Source organism: Rhipicephalus sanguineus, chromosome 2 (genome assembly GCF_013339695.2).
Source record: "Rhipicephalus sanguineus isolate Rsan-2018 chromosome 2, BIME_Rsan_1.4, whole genome shotgun sequence".
Classification (NCBI taxonomy): domain Eukaryota; kingdom Metazoa; phylum Arthropoda; class Arachnida; order Ixodida; family Ixodidae; genus Rhipicephalus; species Rhipicephalus sanguineus.
Window position 1 is genome coordinate 224,077,223 of NC_051177.1, and position 20,841 is coordinate 224,098,063.

General features: G+C 45.5%; 1 protein-coding gene across 1 annotated transcript in view; it reads left to right on the forward strand.

Annotated features, from left to right (window-relative positions):
- Window positions 1-20,841, forward strand: part of LOC119384118 (receptor-type tyrosine-protein phosphatase R) — a 106,361-nt gene that overhangs the window by 67,800 nt on the left and 17,720 nt on the right. Inside the window, exon 7 of the mRNA XM_049413058.1 lies at window positions 11,563-11,714. Within this exon, the coding sequence (XP_049269015.1) occupies window positions 11,563-11,714 (152 nt within the window). The remainder of the gene's footprint in view (window positions 1-11,562; window positions 11,715-20,841) is intronic.

Here is a 20,841-nt window from a genome sequence, read left to right on the forward strand (position 1 = left end):
ATTCAGCACAGGCCTGGCATTTTTTTATAGCAGTCATCATCATCATCATCAGCCTGTTAACGCCCACTGCAGGGCGAAAGCCTCTCCCATGTTCTGCCAATCAACCCGGTCCTGTGCTTTCTGCTGCCACGTTATACCTACAAACTTCTTAATCTCATCTACCCACCTATTTTTCTGTCTCCCCCTCGTGCGTTTGCCATCTCTTGGAATCCAGTCAGTTACCCTTAATGACCACCGGTTATCCTGCTGACGTGCTGCGTGCCCGGCCCATATCCATTTCTTCTTCTTGATTTCAACTATGATGTCCTTAACCCCCGTTTGTTCCCTGACCCACTCTGCTCTCTTCCTGTCTCTTAAGGTTACACCTATCATTCTCCTTTCCATCGCTCGCTGCGTCGTCCTCAATTTAAGTTGAACCCTCTTTGTAAGTCTCCAGGTTTCTGCTCCGTAGGTAAGTACCGGTAAGATGCAGCTGTTATATACCTTTCTCTTGAGGGATAGTGGTAGATTACCATTCATGATTTGATAATGCTTGCCGAATGAGCCCCATCCCATCCTTATTCTTCTAGTTATTTCACTCTCATGGTTCGGCTCCGCGATTACTACCTGTCCTATAGCCTGTCCGCGGTTACTACCTGTCCTTTTATAGCAGTGGCACAGAATAAATTCTGCCCGTTGTGGCAGCCCAAGCAGCTATGGTGTAGTGCCATTTAGCACGAGGATTCAGCTGTAGAAACACTCCTGCACACATTTACTGGTTGCCCTTGTAGTAGTGTGAAGCCGTGGACAGTAAAAGCCCATGTGCTATTATTTCTTTAGCATTTGTAAGTCACTTAGGATGCAAGACCTATTTAACCCTTTCATTCCCGTTGACGAGTACAGTCGAGCCCGACTATATCGAACCCGTTTATATCAAATTATCCCGTATATCGAACAATTTCTAAACACGGTAAATTTACGTTGAGAATATATAGCAAAAGTTACTGTTACATCGAACGAAAATAGCAACGACAACCGATATATCAAACTCCATGTGCCTCAAAAGGGCCCCAGCAAGTTGGCTTTCCCTCGTGGTGGCGGGGAAAACTGCTGGCGCCACCCTAGAAAAAGTGGTTTAGACCCGGTTGTGCATGGGCGAACACCCCCCTGCAAGAAATGATCCTGGCCCGCTCGCAGCGCTTACAGCCAATCAGAGGCCGTCGTGCTTTCTCCGAGGCACGGAGCAGCGCGGAGGCGGTAGAAGTGAGCGCCATTTTTTCTTTCTTTATGCTTGTGTGCCTGCTGCTGCCTGTTTTCCTCGAGTCCTCATTCAGCGTGGTCCGTGCTGGTGGTGTTGCCTGTTGGTGCTCTGTGAACTTTATTGGCGCGCTGTCGTCATGGTTTGTGCAAAGAGGCAGAATTTGCCGTTCGCCGCAAAACTCGAAATCATAAATAGGGTCGAGCTCTTTCTATGTTGAGTAGATCGTGGCCAGATGTCACGAAGGAGACGATCCAGAACTGCTTCAGGCATGCCGGCTTCCGCATGCCTGGTGATGACACCCCAAATTCCGATGACAGCACTGAAGACACCGCAGGTGTTTCCGCCGAAGTTTGGAGCGAGCTGGCAGAGTTCCCGGGAGCTATCGACGGATCGACATTCGACGAGTTCGTCAGTGCGGACAATGATGTCGCCATCATGGGTGAGCTACAAGATGAGGACTACGTTGCAGACGTCGTGCCGACCACGAGCCAAAGCGACAGCAATAAGGAAATTGACGATGGCCCATTGCCTACATCCTCCGAAGTGATTAGTGCACTTGCGTTAGTCCGGCGCTATTGCGTGAATGTGGAAGGTTGCAGCCTCAGCTGCTCCGACTCGTTGGACAACGTGGAGGCGTGCGTGCTGTCGCAGGCAGCGAAGTCGTTGACACAGAAGAAAATCCAGGACTATTTTGTTCCAAAGTAGGGCACGCAAGTAAGCCACCATAATAATAAGGTACTTTTCTTATTGTTATGTGCCTTTGTGTCAAATCCTATAGCGGGCCTATATCGAATTATGCCATATATCGAACTAAGGGCGACTTAGCCCAACTAACTAATTATCGCCCCATTTCATTGACGTCTGCATGCTGCAAGTTAGTCGAACATATTATTGCTAATGAAATAACGAAGTTTCTAAATGATAACAATGTACTGTCTCCTCACCAGCATGGCTTTCGCAAAGGGTTATCCACTGTAACACAACTTACGACAATCATTCACTACCTTGCTAGTACTCTTGACAAGTCAAGCCAAATTGACGTTATATTTTTGGATTTTAAGAAAGCATTCGACCTTGTTCCTCATAGTAAACTCGTAGAAAAATTGCAGTCAATTAACCTTCCAGCATACATTATTAACTGGGTAGCAGCTTATTTGTCTAATCGCAAGCAGTTTGTATCAATAGATAAGTATTTATCTAATGAAGTTTCCGTAACCTCTGGAGTTCTCCAGGGTAGTGTGTTAGGGCCATTACTGTTTCTAATATATATAAATGACATTGTTAATGAAATTTGTCCCCCAATACAAATTAGGCTATTCGCAGACGATTGTGTTTTGTTTAACGAAGTTTGTTCCCTTAATGATCAGTTAATACTTAACTCTAACCTTCAAAACATTTTGTCGTGGTGCAAGTGGTGGGGCATGGAACTCAACACTGAAAAAACTGTTTACATGTCTGTAACAAAAAAAGTTAACAAATTGTCGTTCATTTACAACCTAGGATCCACACCGCTCACCAAAGTAAACCAATATAAGTACCTTGGAATCACAATAACCAGTGACCTAAGCTGGAATAACCACATTTCCAACATCTGTAACTCTTCTTTCAAGAAACTTTGTGTCCTCAGGCACAAACTAAAACATGCTCCTCGTGACACTAGATTTTTGGCTTACACATCACTAATCCGACCAAAACTCGAATATGCTTGCATCGTATGGGACCCCTACACAAAAACTAACATTAATGCATTAGAGATGATACAACGCCGAGCAGTTAGGTTTATTTTTTCTAAATATAGAATAAATGACTCTCCCACAGCCCTAATGAAACATCATAATATTCAGACTCTACAACTCCGAAGGAAAATACACCGGTTAAAATTTCTTTTCCAACTTAGAAACAATTGCTTCTCTCTTAATTCACAGACTTATGTGTCCCCACTTACAGCACGTCGAACAAGGCATTGTCATGATCTTTCTCTAACGCCATACAGCACCAGAACTAACCTATTTAAGTTTTCCTTCTTCCCACGAACTCTAAACGATTGGAATAACCTGGAGGTATCGCAAATAATAAACGCAGATTCTATTGAACGTATAGCTATTTAATGTTATCAACAGTGTCACATTGATTAACCCTTCGTTCGTTAGTTTTACTGTTCCTGTTCTTGAGTATTTAAAAAGTGTTATTGCTGTCTTCGATCTTGTATGAGTGTTATCTAATGTTCACGCGTGCGCATTATGTTCTCTTATTACTTTTGTTTTGTTCTGATGTTATTGTTATTCTTTTTTTTTTGGTCTTTTAAACTTGTCTTATTTCGTTGTGGTTTCTGTGAATGTATGTATTTATGTGCTGCCCTCCTGCATGGACCCAATTAAGGTCTGCAGTATTGTGTAAATAATAATAATAAATAATAATAAATGTTTTTTGGTGAGTTGGATATACCCGGGTTCGACTGTATACGGTTAAACCTGCCTGTAACGAACCTCCATACAACGAATTCCTCGATATTATGGCATTTTTCTATTCCCCTCCATAGAGGCACATCTATTTGCGACCTCTATGTAACAAAGTGACAGTGGGAGACACTCTCGGTATAACGAATTTTCGCCGCCGACAACCTGGGGATTTTGCCGTGAATTTTGTCATTTTGGCACAAGCAGGAGCCGCATGCATCTTCTGCGTGACGCCACTGCCGACGGAGCACGAAGCAGTGGCGTCGCGCAAGACGCACTCAAAGCCCCGGCAACTGCGAAGGGAGAGCGAGCCCTCGTTTGTTCGTGGAGGTGTGCGCGAGGCGGATCTGCACCCCGCGAGCCGGCGTTCTTGCTACTGCAGGCGTGCCTTTGTCCCCCTCCCTTCCAACCTCACCCAGCCACTCGCGGGTGTCAAACTGCACCGGCTTTCCTTGGGGAAAAAAAAGGCTTTTGCATTAGCAGCGCCACTCTTCAGTTGCGGTAGTCTCTGAAGTGCACTTTGTTAACATGACGCCACTAAACAAAAAATTCTTGCTCTCTGTCATTTTTCGAGTTCGCACCACATATGTGGAGACACGCCGCATATGGAGAGCGTTTTTCCGTGTATTTTATGGTATCCGCGTCATTCGCTCTTCATTTTCCACGCCGTGCGCACGTGCGTGGCTTTACTGCGCACGCATGGAGCAGCCCCTGACGGCGTGCAGCTTTGCGACTTCCTTTTTTTTTTGGACAACTGTGTCGTCACTACCGAGGAGATGTCTGATTAAGCGTTGGTGGAAACTGTCAGAGACTACGGTGACGACTGATCTTCAGAGCTAGACTCATCACGCGCTTTGCCGTCTTGTGCCGCGCCACGGGTTTGCTAGATCGTGGCCTCTGCGATTAGCTGCTGCAACGCACCGTCACATTACCAGAGCCAGTCTCTGAGGCCACGGCTAGACGATGAAGGAGCAGCGTTGTATTGATGTCTTGCGAACCTTCAGTGTATTGCCATCCCTCACAAACAAGCAATACAGCAAAATAACGCAGTTTTTGCTGCTAAAGAAATGTTTTGGATGAGCTCTGCCTTCAGTTCCCTTTTTGTTTAATTTGTGCTTTTCTTTTCCGTATTTTCGTGCTGAAACTGCATATAACGAAAACCTGTTTGTAACGAATTTTTTCGGTCAATTTCGTTATATCCAGGTTTAACTGTATTTGTCATGAGATTTTGTACCAAAATGACCGATGACGACTATACTCGTCATCAACAAACATTTGTCACACAGGGAGCCGATGGCAACTACACTCATCATAGTTGTGTTTGTTGAGGCTAGATGGCCACACTTGTCGATGTTGTGCCATTTATGCCTCAGCTTTTATTTTATTGCCATCTTTAATAGGACAGTAGACTCCCATTAAGACGAACTCGAAGGGACCACGGTCATCTGTTCCTCTTATCAGGAGCTCGGCTTATCAGAAGTGCTCCCAAAAAGAGAGATGCTAACATGCCAAGTGCATCCAAATATGTTACTTGAAAACACTGAATGGAGTAGACTTACAATGGGGGCAAAAAGACAAGAAAAAGCATTTATTTGGCTCATCTAGATAAAAACTATGCCTTCAAGCAGAGTATTTACACGAATCGTACGAGCAGCTGATTTAGCGGGTTCAAAAATAAAAAATTTCATGAAGATACTGCTACCACATTTTAATGATAAAACTGTAGCACGCTCCTATGTTGACGATTACAAAAAAAAAAAGAGAGAGAAAAAGAGAAGCACAATTTTCCTTCAAATAATGTAAATTTATTGTCCTTGCAGTTCCTTTTCTTCTGTGAACCTGTTTTGCTGGCTCTAAGATCACTTCTGGATACACCTCGGTCACGTGCTGTTGCCTTGACAAAGTCATAATACGCTGAGTTGCTTAAGCAAGTCTGCAAGGTTTTCTTTGAGGTCCGGATATTTTCCCGTTTTCGGCCCGTAGTAACTTTTCCTGATCGACGGGCAGCTGAAGATATCCCATTGCGCTACTCACGGTCACAAGCCTCGCGCACACGAAAAAGACACGACGCAGCTCTATTCAGTGTACAAAATGGGCTTCCCTTGTCGTGCACTTCCATAATCAAAATGGCTCATCACAATTTGCACTTCACTGGGAACAGATACAACGCGAACCAAGTCTGACCACAAAATGTGCTCGGCCGCCATTGTGTGATGCTGATGACAATGCACCTGACCCCTCTGGCGGAGACAACGTACTCGATTGTAATGCAGACAATTTTTGTTCCCCTTGTCGCTTTCTCTTTTTTTCCCCTTCACTCCCCTTGCGTGTGCCCCTGTGACCACGGCAAGCTCTTGTGTTCTTCTGTTCCCCTTTGTACTCCAGCTGGGAAACCGAAGAAGACCGGGGGGGGGAGGGGGGGAATACAAAAGGACACAATGGCTTGGGGGTCCCAGTTGTAAATCCCCCTACTCTTTTTGTTGCTTTCACTGGGTTTGAGGGGGATACCGGCTTTATCCGCTGAACATTCTTTTTCCGGGAAGCGCTTTTTCTTTGCTTTTTTGCTTTTTCTCGGTCGCCAGAATGCCCCACCAAGACTGCAGTGTTCGTTTCGCAGAATCGCCAGCGTTGTCGATCACCGCGAAAGTTTGTCTTAACAGAAGAGTACAGTTGGGCGGTTCGTCTTAAGTGAATTTTTTTGCATTGCGTCTATGGGAAACCAAACAAACGGTTCTTCGTTGTTTGGCATAAGCGAGAATTTGTCTTAACCGAGTTCGTCTTAACGGGAGTTCACTGTATTGCGGTGCGATGAAGCCAAACGCAATTAGTGAATCAAAGGATTGAATTGAAAGAATGGTACCGTTTTATTCCGAAAAAGAAAGCTCTGCAATTTGAGGGAAAAATTTTATCGGTTAATTTGTTACAATATTCTTCTTTTTTGACGGTAGCGAAAGGGTTAATTTATTGCGTGCTGTGAAGAACGGTGACATGTTTTCTGTGTGGTTCATCGCACACCTGATAGTCTGCATTTATCGGATGACTTTGCTACAGTCGAAAATGTGGGGGCAGCCCATGTCGAGATTGACCACTTCCCTCGTTTGTACTCAGGCGCACACAGTTGTTTTGTCACATGTGCAATGTCAAGCAGTGTCACGTGCTAAGGACATGTGACACTGCTCTTTGCCGATAGAGTAACATGTAAAATAACTTATAATTCAAATGTTAATAATGATCTTTCCCTTATTTTTCATCAAGAAGATAAGGGAGCCTGAGAGAAAAAGCTGAGAAGCAGCTTGACTAGCTCTGGCCCCCAGAAGTGCACTTTGGCGAGTGTACAGCAAACTGCGGCGCGCACAGTAAAAATCAAAAAGGAACTTGTACTGCAATGAGACAAACAGGATAAACAGCAAGAAAATAAAAAAAGACAGCAGTATCAGCAATAATGCGACACGTTTTCTTAAGAAATAGAAATTAATAAGAACACATTGAAACAACTTACATTACTGAAAAAAAAATCGTAACTCCAGAATGCAGTGTTGTACTTATACAGGTGAAAGCAAAATAACATGCACCAGGTGTATGAAGAAACAATGCAATTATGCTTAGAGGATATCACATATGGTATCTAAAATGGTATCAGAACAGGATTGGAGGTTAATTTGCGAAGCTAATGAAGCAAAAAAAAAATCTGAAATTTCAGAATTAAACACGCAGTTCTTTTCTGGAGGACCTTTCCGGCAGCTTATGTCTTAGCATTTGTGTCCCGTAATCGGTACAACATAATAATATTTTCCCGGTTCCATGCCATTCACAAAATGCATGAAAGGCTCAATAAAACTTGCTGCTGGGCGAGTTGGTTCATGCTTGCAAGGAAAGAATACTGATACGCACACACATAAAAAATAAAAACATGGACTCAGGAGACTCGGACGAGCGCAAACTTTCAACTAACTTTATTTTTCGTCGTCAACAATATATGCCATCAGTCACGTGGTCACAACGCTAATCGCTTTTCACTGTCAGATCACAACAAGCCACGCAGGAATCTCTTTTCACCATGCAATAAGGAAACAGTAGGCTGGCTAACACACGCGTTTCCTCTAGCTGAGATAAAATAGGCTTCCAAAAGTTCCCGTGCGGTGCTATCTTGGCTTCGGCCCAAAACTCTGATCGCTCGGAAATTCGGTGCGCACGTGCAATGTCGGACATGCGCTGGTAAATGTGCGTTCTCTTTATTAATTATGGTCAATTCATTGCGCTCGTCCGAGTCTCCTGTGTCCATGTTTTTATGTGTGTGCACATCAGTATTCTTTCCTTGCAAGCATGAAAGGCATCCCATAGGTGATTTTCTTCAGCTAGAGAGCCATCTGGGCTGTGTAGAACAGAATTCTGTCTGCAAGGATGTAGACAGAATTGTCTGCATCTTTGAAGTAATGCCTTTTCGAGATCACTAATAAACAATAAAAATGGTAGTGAACTAAGTAGCAGATCATTGTGGCACTCCAGTCACAATGTCAGCCACAGGTGATTCTGCAGTTCCGTAGCCTACAAATGAGATCACTATTACATACCTGCCAACTCTCCCGAATTGTCCGGGAGACTCCCGAATTTGGACCTGATCTCCCGATTGTACGATCTCGAATCTCCCGAAAAGTGGCCACCACAGCAGAGGCGGGGTTTTTTTTCTCTCATTTTTTTTAAATCATGCGCATACGTCAGTCTTTCCTGCTGTGGCGGTGCTGCGGAAGAGCACTCGCCACCACACTTCTATTTCATTGTAACCATATCGTAGAGTACCGCTGAGTACATTCTAGGCAGTGCGCATCTGGGCGAAGGCTGGCCGCGAGAAGCACTCGCCACCGTACCGAAAGAAGGCGAGGGAAATGGTACAGTCTCAACGGAAAAAAATTGCCAAAAGTGAACTGCGGCTGGAGTCGCGGCGCTGCACGAGCGCTCCGATAACGAGACGGCGAGACTGTCAAGCACATTCCATTTTTCAAAGGAGGGGTGGCCGGCAGACCGGCGGTAAGTAAGCGGCCCCCATTGTGCTTTGCACTCTCAATATCGGCAATATCGGCGTGCTTGTGAGAAACAGCGCCGCGGGTCGCAATCTTGCCGCTCCGGCCACCGTTCAATTCATTTGCGGCAATCGTTTCCCTTGAGCCTAGCCAGAACTTTTGCGTCTCCATCTTGGCCCCCGCATTTTGTACGCTACGCCGTCTGTCGTGGGGGTTGCGTGTTTCCAGAGTTCAGTTAGAAGGTCGATGACGGCGTCAAAATCAAAGAAGTACTTGTAAGTGTTTCTGGACTCATACACAGCTGGGTTTCCATGCTTTGTGACTTCGCGGAAAGGTGACAAGTACTGATTCTGTACCACGTGCGCCTGTGAACTGCCTTGGTGCCTTCACAAGTAAAGTTTGGTTCAAGCAGCTCAAAACAAACATCCTTACCCCTTTCTGATGTCAGTCTCCAGTCTCAGTAATTTCCGCTATGCAAAAAAAAAAAAAACCACTCCCCCCCCCCCCCCCCCCCGCTGCGGTCTCCCTAATTTTCATGCTGTGAGTTTGGCAGGTATGCTATTATTGTCAGTATTGCGTAAATGAAGGAAATCGATTTTCTGCAAATAGTTCTCTCCTGTCTGGTTTAATGTCATTGAGAAAATTCAAATGGCCCCAAACTCCATAAAAGCAGTTGTCCCCTAAAATATATTTTGTCATATATTTTTTAGACATAATTGAAGGTGGTTGAGTTGGCACAGTTGGCATAAGATGACCATGTTTCCAATGAAGGGTGCGAGTGCCATGAGGGGTAGTGCACTCGCAGGGTCACAATGCAGTGCAATTTTTGATGTATCAAAAGTGACAATGAATGTTTTCAATGTATGTACAGTATGATAGTAAAGTGATACGAATCTCGCCTGGTCACCAGGAATATTTGTATCAACAGAAAACATGAAAAATTAGTATCCGACAAAAGAAAGCTGGCGTAGGTTTTATTTATTGTTTCTCAGGGCCGCAGCAACATTGTGAACAGCTCTGAGTGATTGCCAGTAAAGTTTTTAGACGTCAGCGATCATACTTGTACTCTTAAATGTATGGTGCGTGTGCACGTGTGTAATTAATGAACCAGATGTGCTGTGACCTATGACAGCTCGCAGCCCCTTCCAAATCTGCAGCGAAAGCGACTTAAAGGGACACTAAAGGCAAATAACAATTTGTGTCAAAGTGAAAGCTGAATGTATGACAACGTCTGAAACAGCAATATTATCAACAGCAGTGCCCTACTTACCGAGAAATTAAGCTAAATGTATCACTGATCAGCGCCACGAGCAGTACGTTTCGAAAATGATCCCGATGACGTATGAGAGTCTGCCTACAATTAATCACTAGTAATCGAACTAGCAGCAATAAAAAAAGAACCTTCCGTGTATAAAGAGACGTAATAAAATTCTGTTTATTCGTTTCTGTTTGATTCATGGAAAAAAGAACCTCTTTGGCGTTGCCGTGGGGAACGGCGCGCGTGGTTCAAAGGTTCCATTTTCGCCGAACTGCGCTGCGCCTGGCGCCCTGCTTCGCTCATGCGGTCATGTCTCAGTGGTAGTTTCGGTATCGCATACTGCCGCGTGTGTTTTGCACGCTCGTGAAAGTCGTTCTGACAGAAAGTTCGACAAAATGCCGCATGCATGTGATGTTGCCGGATGCCCTAATGGCGCATGCCGCCATTGCACGCCGCCGCGCAGTAAAGGCGGGCAACGTTGGGCACGGCAGCAGTGATGTGTGAAAGACTGATTTCAGGCGGGTGATTTGAAGTGCACTAACGCGATGCGGACCATTAAAACGTGATATTATTTCAAAATAAGCACTTCCTTGGCACAAAAGTAGCACTACGAGGTTTCTGGACCGCTATTTCAACAATCAACGTCCACTTAATATTTGCCTTTAGTGTCCCTTTAAGGAGCACTTGTGCACGATAGATGAAGGCCAGAAAATTTTAGAACCACTGTCCTATGTTGTTGTTGTTTTCCTATTGCTGCGGTGTTTGGGATGTTTTTCAGAAGATTTATGGCCATGCCCGAACAATCGGGAGATTTACTCAAAATTCGGGAGTCTCCCATGCAAAGTGGAGAGTTGGCAGCTGTGTGCGTCCCCAACAGTCGTGCATGTTGATGCTGCGAGGCCTAGCTCCTTCGCCAAGACCGTCTGCTTCCTCTTTCGCTCCTTGTCCACCTTTCATAGGACGTCTGGTTGTGAGGACATGGCGTGCATCGACGTGGCAGGCATATGTCAACACAGTACGATGACGCTGCCTTGAGCACAGCAGCACGCGTTGACACGTTGGAGAAGAAAGGGAAAAAAAACAGAGTGCAACACCAATGCCATTTCTAATCACGAAGGCGCATTAGGGTCTCCCAGATTCGCGCGCACAATTTCGGCGGATACGACGCATTGCTGATGGCCTATTCTGACAAACTGGCGGCCCAGCACGCATGCCCATGTTTGGGTTCCTGCGCCCGCACGTGATTGCCGCGCCTTCTGCGACAGCGGGGGCAGCACCTGTTCGTACCTGTGCAATAGCGTACGTTCGTATCAAACGTCGCGGGGTGAAAATCGGCTCACAACACCGTACTCTATTACACTGCAGGCTAATGGGCCTTGGCCGGGACCACAGAAAAATTAGTATCACTCCGAAATTCGTACTAGCTGCAATCGTATCACTGAGGTTCTACTGTTTACTTTTACTTCAAGTACCCATGAGGATGTTACAACTGTTCAATGTAGACATAAATTCATTATATCCAGGCTCGACTTTTTATTTTGAGCGTGGTTAGTACCTTTCTCAATGAGCTGTTTACAATGTCGAGTGCAGAAAAGTGAGGAGCAGCGGCGGGTGCAGCACCTCTGGTACACGGCGTGGCCCGACCACCGGGCACCGGCTTCACCCACCCAGCTGCTCTCGTTGGCCCTGGAAGTGGAGCAGCTGCAGGCACGTTCCCCGGGACCCATTGTCGTCCACTGCAGGTGTGTGTCTTGCACCATAACAAGCCAGTGCGAAAATGGCATCCTTAAGCTGACTACAGGTCACTGTTACACCAGGACAAAACGGAAAGGCTAGACACACACGTGTACAAACTTCCAGCTGTTGCACAGTTGTGCAACATTTTAACGTTTCCACACATGTTGTCCTAGTCTAATGGTATACTGCAGCAAGAGAGCAATGCTGTAACAACTAGAGCCCCAGTCGAAGCCTTATTTATAAACTGGAGGCCCAAGCCTTGTGAAATGCTGAAAAAATGCTGCAAGCACCATAATTCCTTCTCACACTTTCCATAACAAACTTCAATATCCTCAAATCTTTTATAAATGCAGTATCTTAGTATTTATGGAACACTATTTATTTTTAACTTCAATATTGCCACTCATGCTTCTTACTTTTGCACGTGTAACCACTGATCAGCTCAAAGCCATGCCAAACCTTCCCGATTGATTCAGAGTTTTCTGATCATATTCTGCACAAAACACAAGTAATGTAGTTTATTCTGGAACTCATGCGGTCACCAACGATAATGCTGGAATCTTCGAACCTGCGTGTATAAAAACCGATGCGTTTCACAAAGGATCAGATTAGTCGAGGCCCAATGTCACCGCTATCATTGTAGAGCGAGTATTGCTTGTACTATCGACCACCAAAGTTTGCTGGATCTGCAGCGTGTGGCAAAGCGACGAAAAATTTTATTGCTGTGCCACTTGCCTTCACACAGCGTGGTGTTGATGCAGCTGCCACTTTCGCGCCAGGTACGCTTTGTACGTGTGTGTCCGCTAAGTACTGCAGAGTGAGCAAGTTGGTGCATTGTAATGTCGTTTTTCTATAGCGCAGCTCAGTTTGAGCATGAATCCTGTCATTTCCTTCTTTGCTCGTCTCATTCCTTCATGCTCAAACTGAGCTGCGCTATTGGCCGCGAGATCGAGCGGAGTCGCCGCCTGGCGGCTACTGGCTTAAGTGCACCTAGTGTGGATTGCTCCCTGCGTCGTCTGCTAGCCACGTCGTGTTTGCATGTGCGTGTACGTCCTGCCCGTTCTCAAAGGGCGGTTTATTATGTTATGTTAGCGTGAGTTTAACTGCTCGTACGTATGCCTAACATGGTGTGCAGAAGCAAATGGGCTTGCTCGGCTGCATGCGCATTGTAATAAGATCAGTGAGCGCGACTTCCGAGAGGGCTGTGTATTGGTGTCGTACCCTCCGTTCGCCAGAATCATTTCAGCGTTGGTGCCGCTTTCTGGTTTAAGAGCATCCTAAAGTGCGCTTGGCATAGCCCCAAACATGAGGAGCATTAAATAGTGTGTGAAGGCACCGTTTTATCGGCTCGTTGGTAAAAAAAAACGAGGCTCTAGGCCATGCACTTTCACGATTTTGTTAGGTGTATAACTGCGGCACTGTCGTTCATCGGTTATGCGATGAGCTTTAGTTGTGCTTAAGATGTCCTTTTATTGTAGTGGTCCCGCTACAGCGAAATATTTCTATCACGTGAAGTCTGATACTTCGGTACTCAAACTGTCACCTAAAAAAAACAGACAATGGAATGACACGGCAGTGATAAAATAGAGTTGCCACGCACAATTTTAACTTGGGGCTAAATTTGTGCGGAACCACCCGTGTGCTTAGATTTAGGTACGCTTTGAAGAACCCAAATGATCAAAATTAATCCCGACAGCGTGCCTTACATTTCTGTCCTATAATTTCACGCAAAACCTCATCATTTTTTTTTACATTATCTTGAGCGTTTTTGTGGAGTTGTTAGAAATTGAGTAGAAGGCAGCGGACATTATTAGTTAGAAAAAAAAAGAAAGAAAGGACACTTATTCCCATAAGATAACCAGACCTTTGTTGCATCACTGTTGTGCACGTAAGCAATCGATCAGAGCTCTGTGCTAAACTCTTACCTTTTTATTCTGTTACTGGAGCAAGAACAAGTGCGTACACGTTGAACGTCTCCGTGGCGCTAAAGCACTGTCAATCACATAGCTTTCCTAACTAAACTTATCAACTGTCCTACATTTCATGAAGAACTGAACAATAAAAAAATGCGTAGGCGTATTCGCTCGAACAGTACTATTGAACTCGTTGCACAGGAATATGGGCTGGTATACAAATGAACAGAAGTAAGCACTTGAAGTAGTTCAGTTGTGCTACAGCAGTGCGTAGTACACAGAACACAAGCTAATATGTACAGAGAAAACAACCAAAAATTTGCAGTGGCTGAGCTCGGCTATGCCAGGATATATGTAGCGTTAGCAAAGGTTCAGCTGATTATTCTTAGCTTTCCAGATTGTCTAGGATTATTAGTAGGGGTGTGCGAATATTCGAAATTCGAATATTTTTCTTATAGTGTTTGCTATTCGATTCGATTCGCACTGGAATTTTACTATTCGAACTATTCGAACTTCCCAAAAACAAATACAGTCAACGTCCGATTGAAAGTGACCCCTTCAGATTTTTAATATGCTTCACCTCATTACACTCTCGTATTGCGGCAAAGCTGCCTTTCAAGCTCCGTTACGGTCGAACTTGGCCAAGAGGCAGTCAACGTCTGATTGAAAATGGTCCCTAGGTTTTCAATAGCGCGCCGCTGCCATTGCCATGCGTTGAGAGCTCTGGCTATTACGAACACGCCAAGGAAAAAAAAAAAGCCGTTCTACAAGTTGGAGAACGTGCCCAGCAGGAGTACAGTCCGAGCCCTCTCGCCCTCACGTTTTTCGAGCGTTTCGGGTGTCGGCTGAGGCGCGGTGCCACGAAAGTCAAGGGGCTCAGCGAGTGCCAAAGCGCGCCTTCCAGCTCGCGTGGCGTGCGATATATCTGATGGCAGGTAAAAATATCGTTCGATATAGATGTGCGAATTTCTATACTTTTGCAAAGGATGTTCAAGGGGATAACTACGAGTTCGATATATCCGTGTTCGACTGTATAGCAACCTCACAGTGCTTACATTATCGGTTTGTTGCACAGGCTCTTGTGTACACCTGGATCGCTCGTTATGGCGTGCCACACACCATAACGACAGACCGAGGGAGACAATTCGAATCTTTCAGGCTCTCTCCCGCCTTCTAGGCTCAACACACATACGAACTACAGCTTACCACCCCACCGTCAACTGAAGGCATCACTGCGTGCACAAGACTCAACATTTCCATGGACAGAGTGCCTGCCTCTGGTTCTACTAGGTCTTTGCACTGCGGTGAAAGAGGACACACAGTGCTCATCCACAGAGCTGGTTTTTGGCACGACACATCGCGTACCCGGTGAATTCTTTGCCTCGGAACAGACATCAGCTGAGCTCTTACGGCGACCGCCTGCGAAATACTATGGCTACTGTTGTACCACCGCCATTGCGTCATTATTGCAAGACCGTTGATATGAGCCCAACATTACTCCATATCAGCCATGTCTTCATCCGTCACGATGCTACTCGTGCACCATTACAAACACCTTACGACGGCCCTTTTAAAGCATGACCCTAAGTACTTCACTCTTCTTGTTAACAGGCGTGAAGAGACCATCTCTATAGACCTCTATAGCCAACTCACGTAGACGCTGGCAACGCCATCTCAAGCAACTAAACAACAACTTCATTGCTCGGTGGGGGGAGCCATCGGACATGCGATAGCGCTGTAGTGGACTGTGTGCTTCGGTCCGCAAAAAAGAAAATAGACGAAGAGACAGAGAAGCTCGGACATCAGCTTAGTTTCCCCGCAAATACAGTGAACTCCCATTAAGACTAACTCGGTTAAGACGAATTCTCGCTTATGCCGAACAACACGGGACCGTTTGTTTGGTTTCCCATAGACTCAATGCAAAAGAAATTTGCTTGAAGGAGCACTGACACAAAATTTCGAAGGCGAGATAACCTGTGTGATGGATTTATGTGGACGAAATGTCAACAGATAATAATGCCTAGAACATATTTAAAATCACGTTTAAAGTGCGCGTTGCCCCACTCCACGCGAAACGCGCCTTCGGTGTCCTAGTAAACAACCAGCGGCCACCTGCGTCACGAGTTTGTGCTGGCTGCCACGATTGTTGCGGGCGCTCTCTCCCACTGACTCCTAGCAGGGCTTTTCTACGGAAAGAAGGGGAGACTTGCACGGGAGTACAAAGGCTGATGTCCTCGCCTCGGCAGTGCATCTTGGGGGGGGGTCACGCATATTTACAACGCCTCAGAGGGCATTGTAGCAGCACCAGGAAGCCTTTGTTGAAAAGAGTAATCGACGCGGTGCTCATGTGCACGCGGTTTTGTGTGCTCACGTAGCCAGCTATGCTTACACAGCCACCACTCTGGGTCCTGCCTCCCTCGGCGCTCTCTGAAACTGAAACTGCGACTAGGCACTATAAAACAGTCTCCAAATAACGGTTGCGCACTCGAGCAAACGAGCTTTCCAGCCATGATAAGTGGGTCGTTAACTAGTTATCGCAACAGAAAAAACAAGATGCAAAATTTTGGTGTCAGTGCCCCTTTAAGACGAACCGCCCAACTGTACTCTTCTGTTAAGACGAACTTTCGCAGTGATTGACAACGCTGGCGATTCTGCGAAACGAACACTGCAGTCTTGGTGGGGTATTCAGGCAACCGAGAAAGAAAAAGCATAAAGGAAAAAAAAGCGCTTTCTGGAGCAAAGACTCGAAGCAAATCGCGACGCAGAGGGCGCGAGATAAAAGAAAAATTGTAACTTGATTCATGGCTGCGCTAAAAACACGGACAACAGAAGAGACGTACACAGGATGGGCGCAACATCTCTTCTGTTATCGTGTTTTTAGCGCAGTCATGAATCAAGTTACAAGTTTGCACCAACTGGCCCAAATGAAAGCATTACTGTAAAAGAAAAAGAACTGGTCAACGGATAAAGCCACTATCCCCTCACCCCCAGCCTGTGGGTGGGGGCGGTGCGGGCTTTGTCAGCAAAGAAAGCAACAATACAACTGGGACCCCCAAGCCATTGTGTCCTTTTGTATCCCCCCCCCCCCCGGTCTTCAGTTTCCCAGCTGGAGTACAAAGGAGAACACAAGAGCAGTGGGGCCCCTCCGCCGTGGTCAGAGGGGCACACGGAAGGGGGGTGAAGGGGAAAAAAAAGAGAAAGCGACAAGGGGAACAAAAATTGTCTGCATTACAATCGAGTACAAAACCGAAACCACGTTGTCTCCGCCAGAGGGGTCAAGTGCATTGTCATCAGCATCACACAATGGCGGCCGAGCACATTTTGTGGTCAGACTTGGTTCGCGTTGTATCTGTTCCCAGTGAAGTGCAAATTGTGATGAGCCATTTTGATTATGGAAGTGCACGACAAGGGAAGCCCATTTTGTAACTGAATAGAGCTGCGTCGTGTCTTTTTCATGTGCGCGAGGCTTGTGACTGTGAGTAGCGCAATGGGATATCTTCAGCTGTACGTCGATCAGGAATAGTTACTACGGGCCAAAAACTGGAAAATATCCGGACCACGAAGAAAACTTTGCAGACTTCTTAAGCAATTCAGCGTATCATGTAGCAAAACTGCGATTCAGCCTAGTTGGAACAAGTTCATTTTGAAATACTTGCGCAGGCACACAAGGACAAAGAAGAGAGACACACACAGGCGCAATCTAACAACTGGTTTATTTTTTGAAAAACGTTCACTTAACACCCCTCGGAACTGCGCACTCTGATCACTCAAATTGATTTGAAATGCGCACATCGCGCTCTTATCACATGCTTATTGAACAGCAGACAAGAGTGAAATTTCCTTATCTAGCAAGGCAACAGATGGGTGACTAACACATTTTTCTTTCAGCCTGTCAATATGAAAGGCCTCCATTATTTCTCTTGAAGTTATGTTCCGATGTCTGTACTCTAAAGTAGTGTTTTCAAAACAAGGCGAACATGAGCACTCATTGCAATGCATTGCTAAATGTGTACTTGGGCGACCTTTCAGGCTCGACATATGCTCCCTTAGCCTCGTATTAATGCATCTGCCAGTCTGCCCCACATATACATGTCCGCACGTCAGAGGTATATTGTACACCACATTATTTGCACATTCAACAAACTGGAGCTTGTGTTTGATGCCACAACCCCATTGTGAACTGCTCAGTCCGTCACGTTTTTGGTTAACCAACGCGCATACTCCTCCGATTTTTTCTTTGGCCGAAAACACCACCTTCACATCATAACTTCCAGCTACCTTTTCCAGCTACCATAACTTCCAGCTACCTGTTGACAGACTATCCCTTACAAGAGACATTGCTCGGTGTGTACCTGAGAAAGAAAAGGACAGGTGTGTTGTGGAATGTGTCGACGTGGTGGCCAGAGCCTCGGCAAGCAACAAGCCCAGCCTTAACGTTGGTCGGGCAGCTAGGTATTTGGTTGACAATGACTTAAGGGTAGTGCAAGCGGACAAAGAAGGGTTCTTGGTTGCTCTACCTGAGAATATGTACGTAGAAAAAGCCTCTGCAGCTATGAGGAAGTGCTTCATAGAGTGTGAAGTGAGTGTGGAAAGCGTAAAAAAGAAGGCGGTCGAGCTACTAAAGAAATGCAACCTAGAAAAACTTGCTTCTGATGTTAGGAATTCAAAAGGAATGAAGTTGACGGCGTTTTTCACAGCCAAAACCCATAAGCAGGAGGTCCCTTTTAGGCCTATTGTTTCAGAGAAAGGGGCGTGGCATTGCCTCGTTGCTGGGTATCTGCAAAAAATGTTGAAATCATTGAAAGTGAATGATCCTTTTTTGCTGGCTAATTCTGAAGGCCTTACAAACTTTCTGAAATCAGATAGCACAAGAAATAGCTGGGGTATCAGCATAGATGCTCAAGACTTATATTACTCGTTGCCGCACGTGCCTTTAATGCAGTGTGTCCATGAGTGCATAACGGAAAATAACGATGAAGTGATGTTTCGTAACATGTGCGGGATGCCTGTCGGGTCTTTTCTAGAGCTACTGCACTTTTATTTAGAGAACACTCACGTGGGATTCGGGGAGAAAACGTTCATCCAGGCAAAGGGGGTTTGCATAGGGTCAAAGGTAGCCCCGGTTCTCAGTGACATATTTTTGGGCAGCGTAGATCGTGACTTGGCAGTGTGCCTACAAGATGTAGTCTACAAAATATACAGGTATGTGGATGACTACTTAGTTTTGGGGTGCGATGTGAACAAGGAGGACTTTAGAAAAACGGTATTAAACGCATTTAATTCGCTAGGAAAGGGACTAGCATTTACTTCTGAAGTACCGGTTGGAAAGAAACTACAGTTTTTAGATCTGAAGCTAGAGTTTTTGGCAGATCACGTGTGTTGGGCCTTTTCGCCTAGGGCTGGGAAACCGCTCATGAGTTTTGCTTCAAATCATTCGCGGCTGGTCAAGAATGGCATTGTCACGAATTGCTTTCGGTCTGCTTTGTTAAAATCTTGTGTACACACTGCTCATAGTTCGTTTCAGGAACAAGTTGCACGGCTTCTGGATGCAGGGTACCCTTTTTCAGTGATGTTGGCTGTAAGTATCAGGCTATTGAAGAAGCTAAAACAGGGAACGGGACCGGTTTTGGAAACGGGTGGGCAGACTAATTCTAGCTCTAAGGTGGTAGCAATCCCTTATGTACATGGGCTATCACATAGACTCAAAAAGGTAGCTGGAAGTTATGACGTGAAGGTGGTGTTTTCGGCCAAAGAAAAAATCGGAGGAGTATGCGCGTTGGTTAACCAAAAACGTGACGGACTGAGCAGTTCACAATGGGGTTGTGGCATCAAACACAAGCTCCAGTTTGTTGAATGTGCAAATAATGTGGTGTACAATATACCTCTGACGTGCGGACATGTATATGTGGGGCAGACTGGCAGATGCATTAATACGAGGCTAAGGGAGCATATGTCGAGCCTGAAAGGTCGCCCAAGTACACATTTAGCAATGCATTGCAATGAGTGCTCATGTTCGCCTTGTTTTGAAAACACTACTTTAGAGTACAGACATCGGAACATAACTTCAAGAGAAATAATGGAGGCCTTTCATATTGACAGGCTGAAAGAAAAATGTGTTAGTCACCCATCTGTTGCCTTGCTAGATAAGGAAATTTCACTCTTGTCTGCTGTTCAATAAGCATGTGATAAGAGCGCGATGTGCGCATTTCAAATCAATTTGAGTGATCAGAGTGCGCAGTTCCGAGGGGTGTTAAGTGAACGTTTTTCAAAAAATAAACCAGTTGTTAGATTGCGCCTGTGTGTGTCTCTCTTCTTTGTCCTTGTGTGCCTGCGCAAGTATTTCAAAATGAAAATCAGCGTATCATGACTTTGTCAAGGCAACAGCACTTGACCGAGGCGTATCCAGAAGTGATCTTAGAGTCAGCAAAATAGTCTGACAGAAGAAAAGGAACTGCCAGGACAATAAATCTACATTTGAAGGAAACTTGTGCTTCTCTCTCTCACCACCCCCTCCCCTTTTTCTGTAGTCATCAACATAGGAGCGTTACATTTTTATCATTAAAATGTGGTAGCAGTATCTTCATGAAACTTGTTTTTGAGCCCGCGAGATTGGTTGCTCGTACGATTCGTGTAAATACTCTGCTTGAAGGCATAGTTTTTATCTAGATGAGCCAAATAAATGCTTTTTCTTGTCTTTTTGCACCTATTATAAGTCTACCCCATTCAGTGTTTTCAAGTAACATATTTGGATGCACTTGGCATGTTATAGCATGTCTCTTTTTGGGGGCACTTCTGATAAGCCGAACTTCTGATAAGACAAACAGATGACTGCGGTCTCTTGGAGTTCGTCTTAACGGGAGTCTACTGTAAATGTTTGCTTGCTTCGAGCCTTTTGTTCCCACAGGTTCAAAATAAAATTCTTGCTCATCGATCACATCATTTGAAAGATGGCATTTATTCAGACAACGCTATATGGCGTACAAAATGGGCTCAGGAGCTCTGCCATCCATCGCAGCAGCCGAGGAAGTCTAGCAGCGATGGGGCTGCCACAAATGTCAAACAGGGGGAAGGGAGATGGGACACGCCTGACGCGGGAGCACTGGTAGCCTCGATACCACGTGGCACTGCAGGTGGGGCAGCAGTGCAGTTTTCCCGTCTTGCGGAAAATTTTGGTCAATCTGAGTCCGAGTCAGTTCTAAGCGAAAGACAATATTGCTTG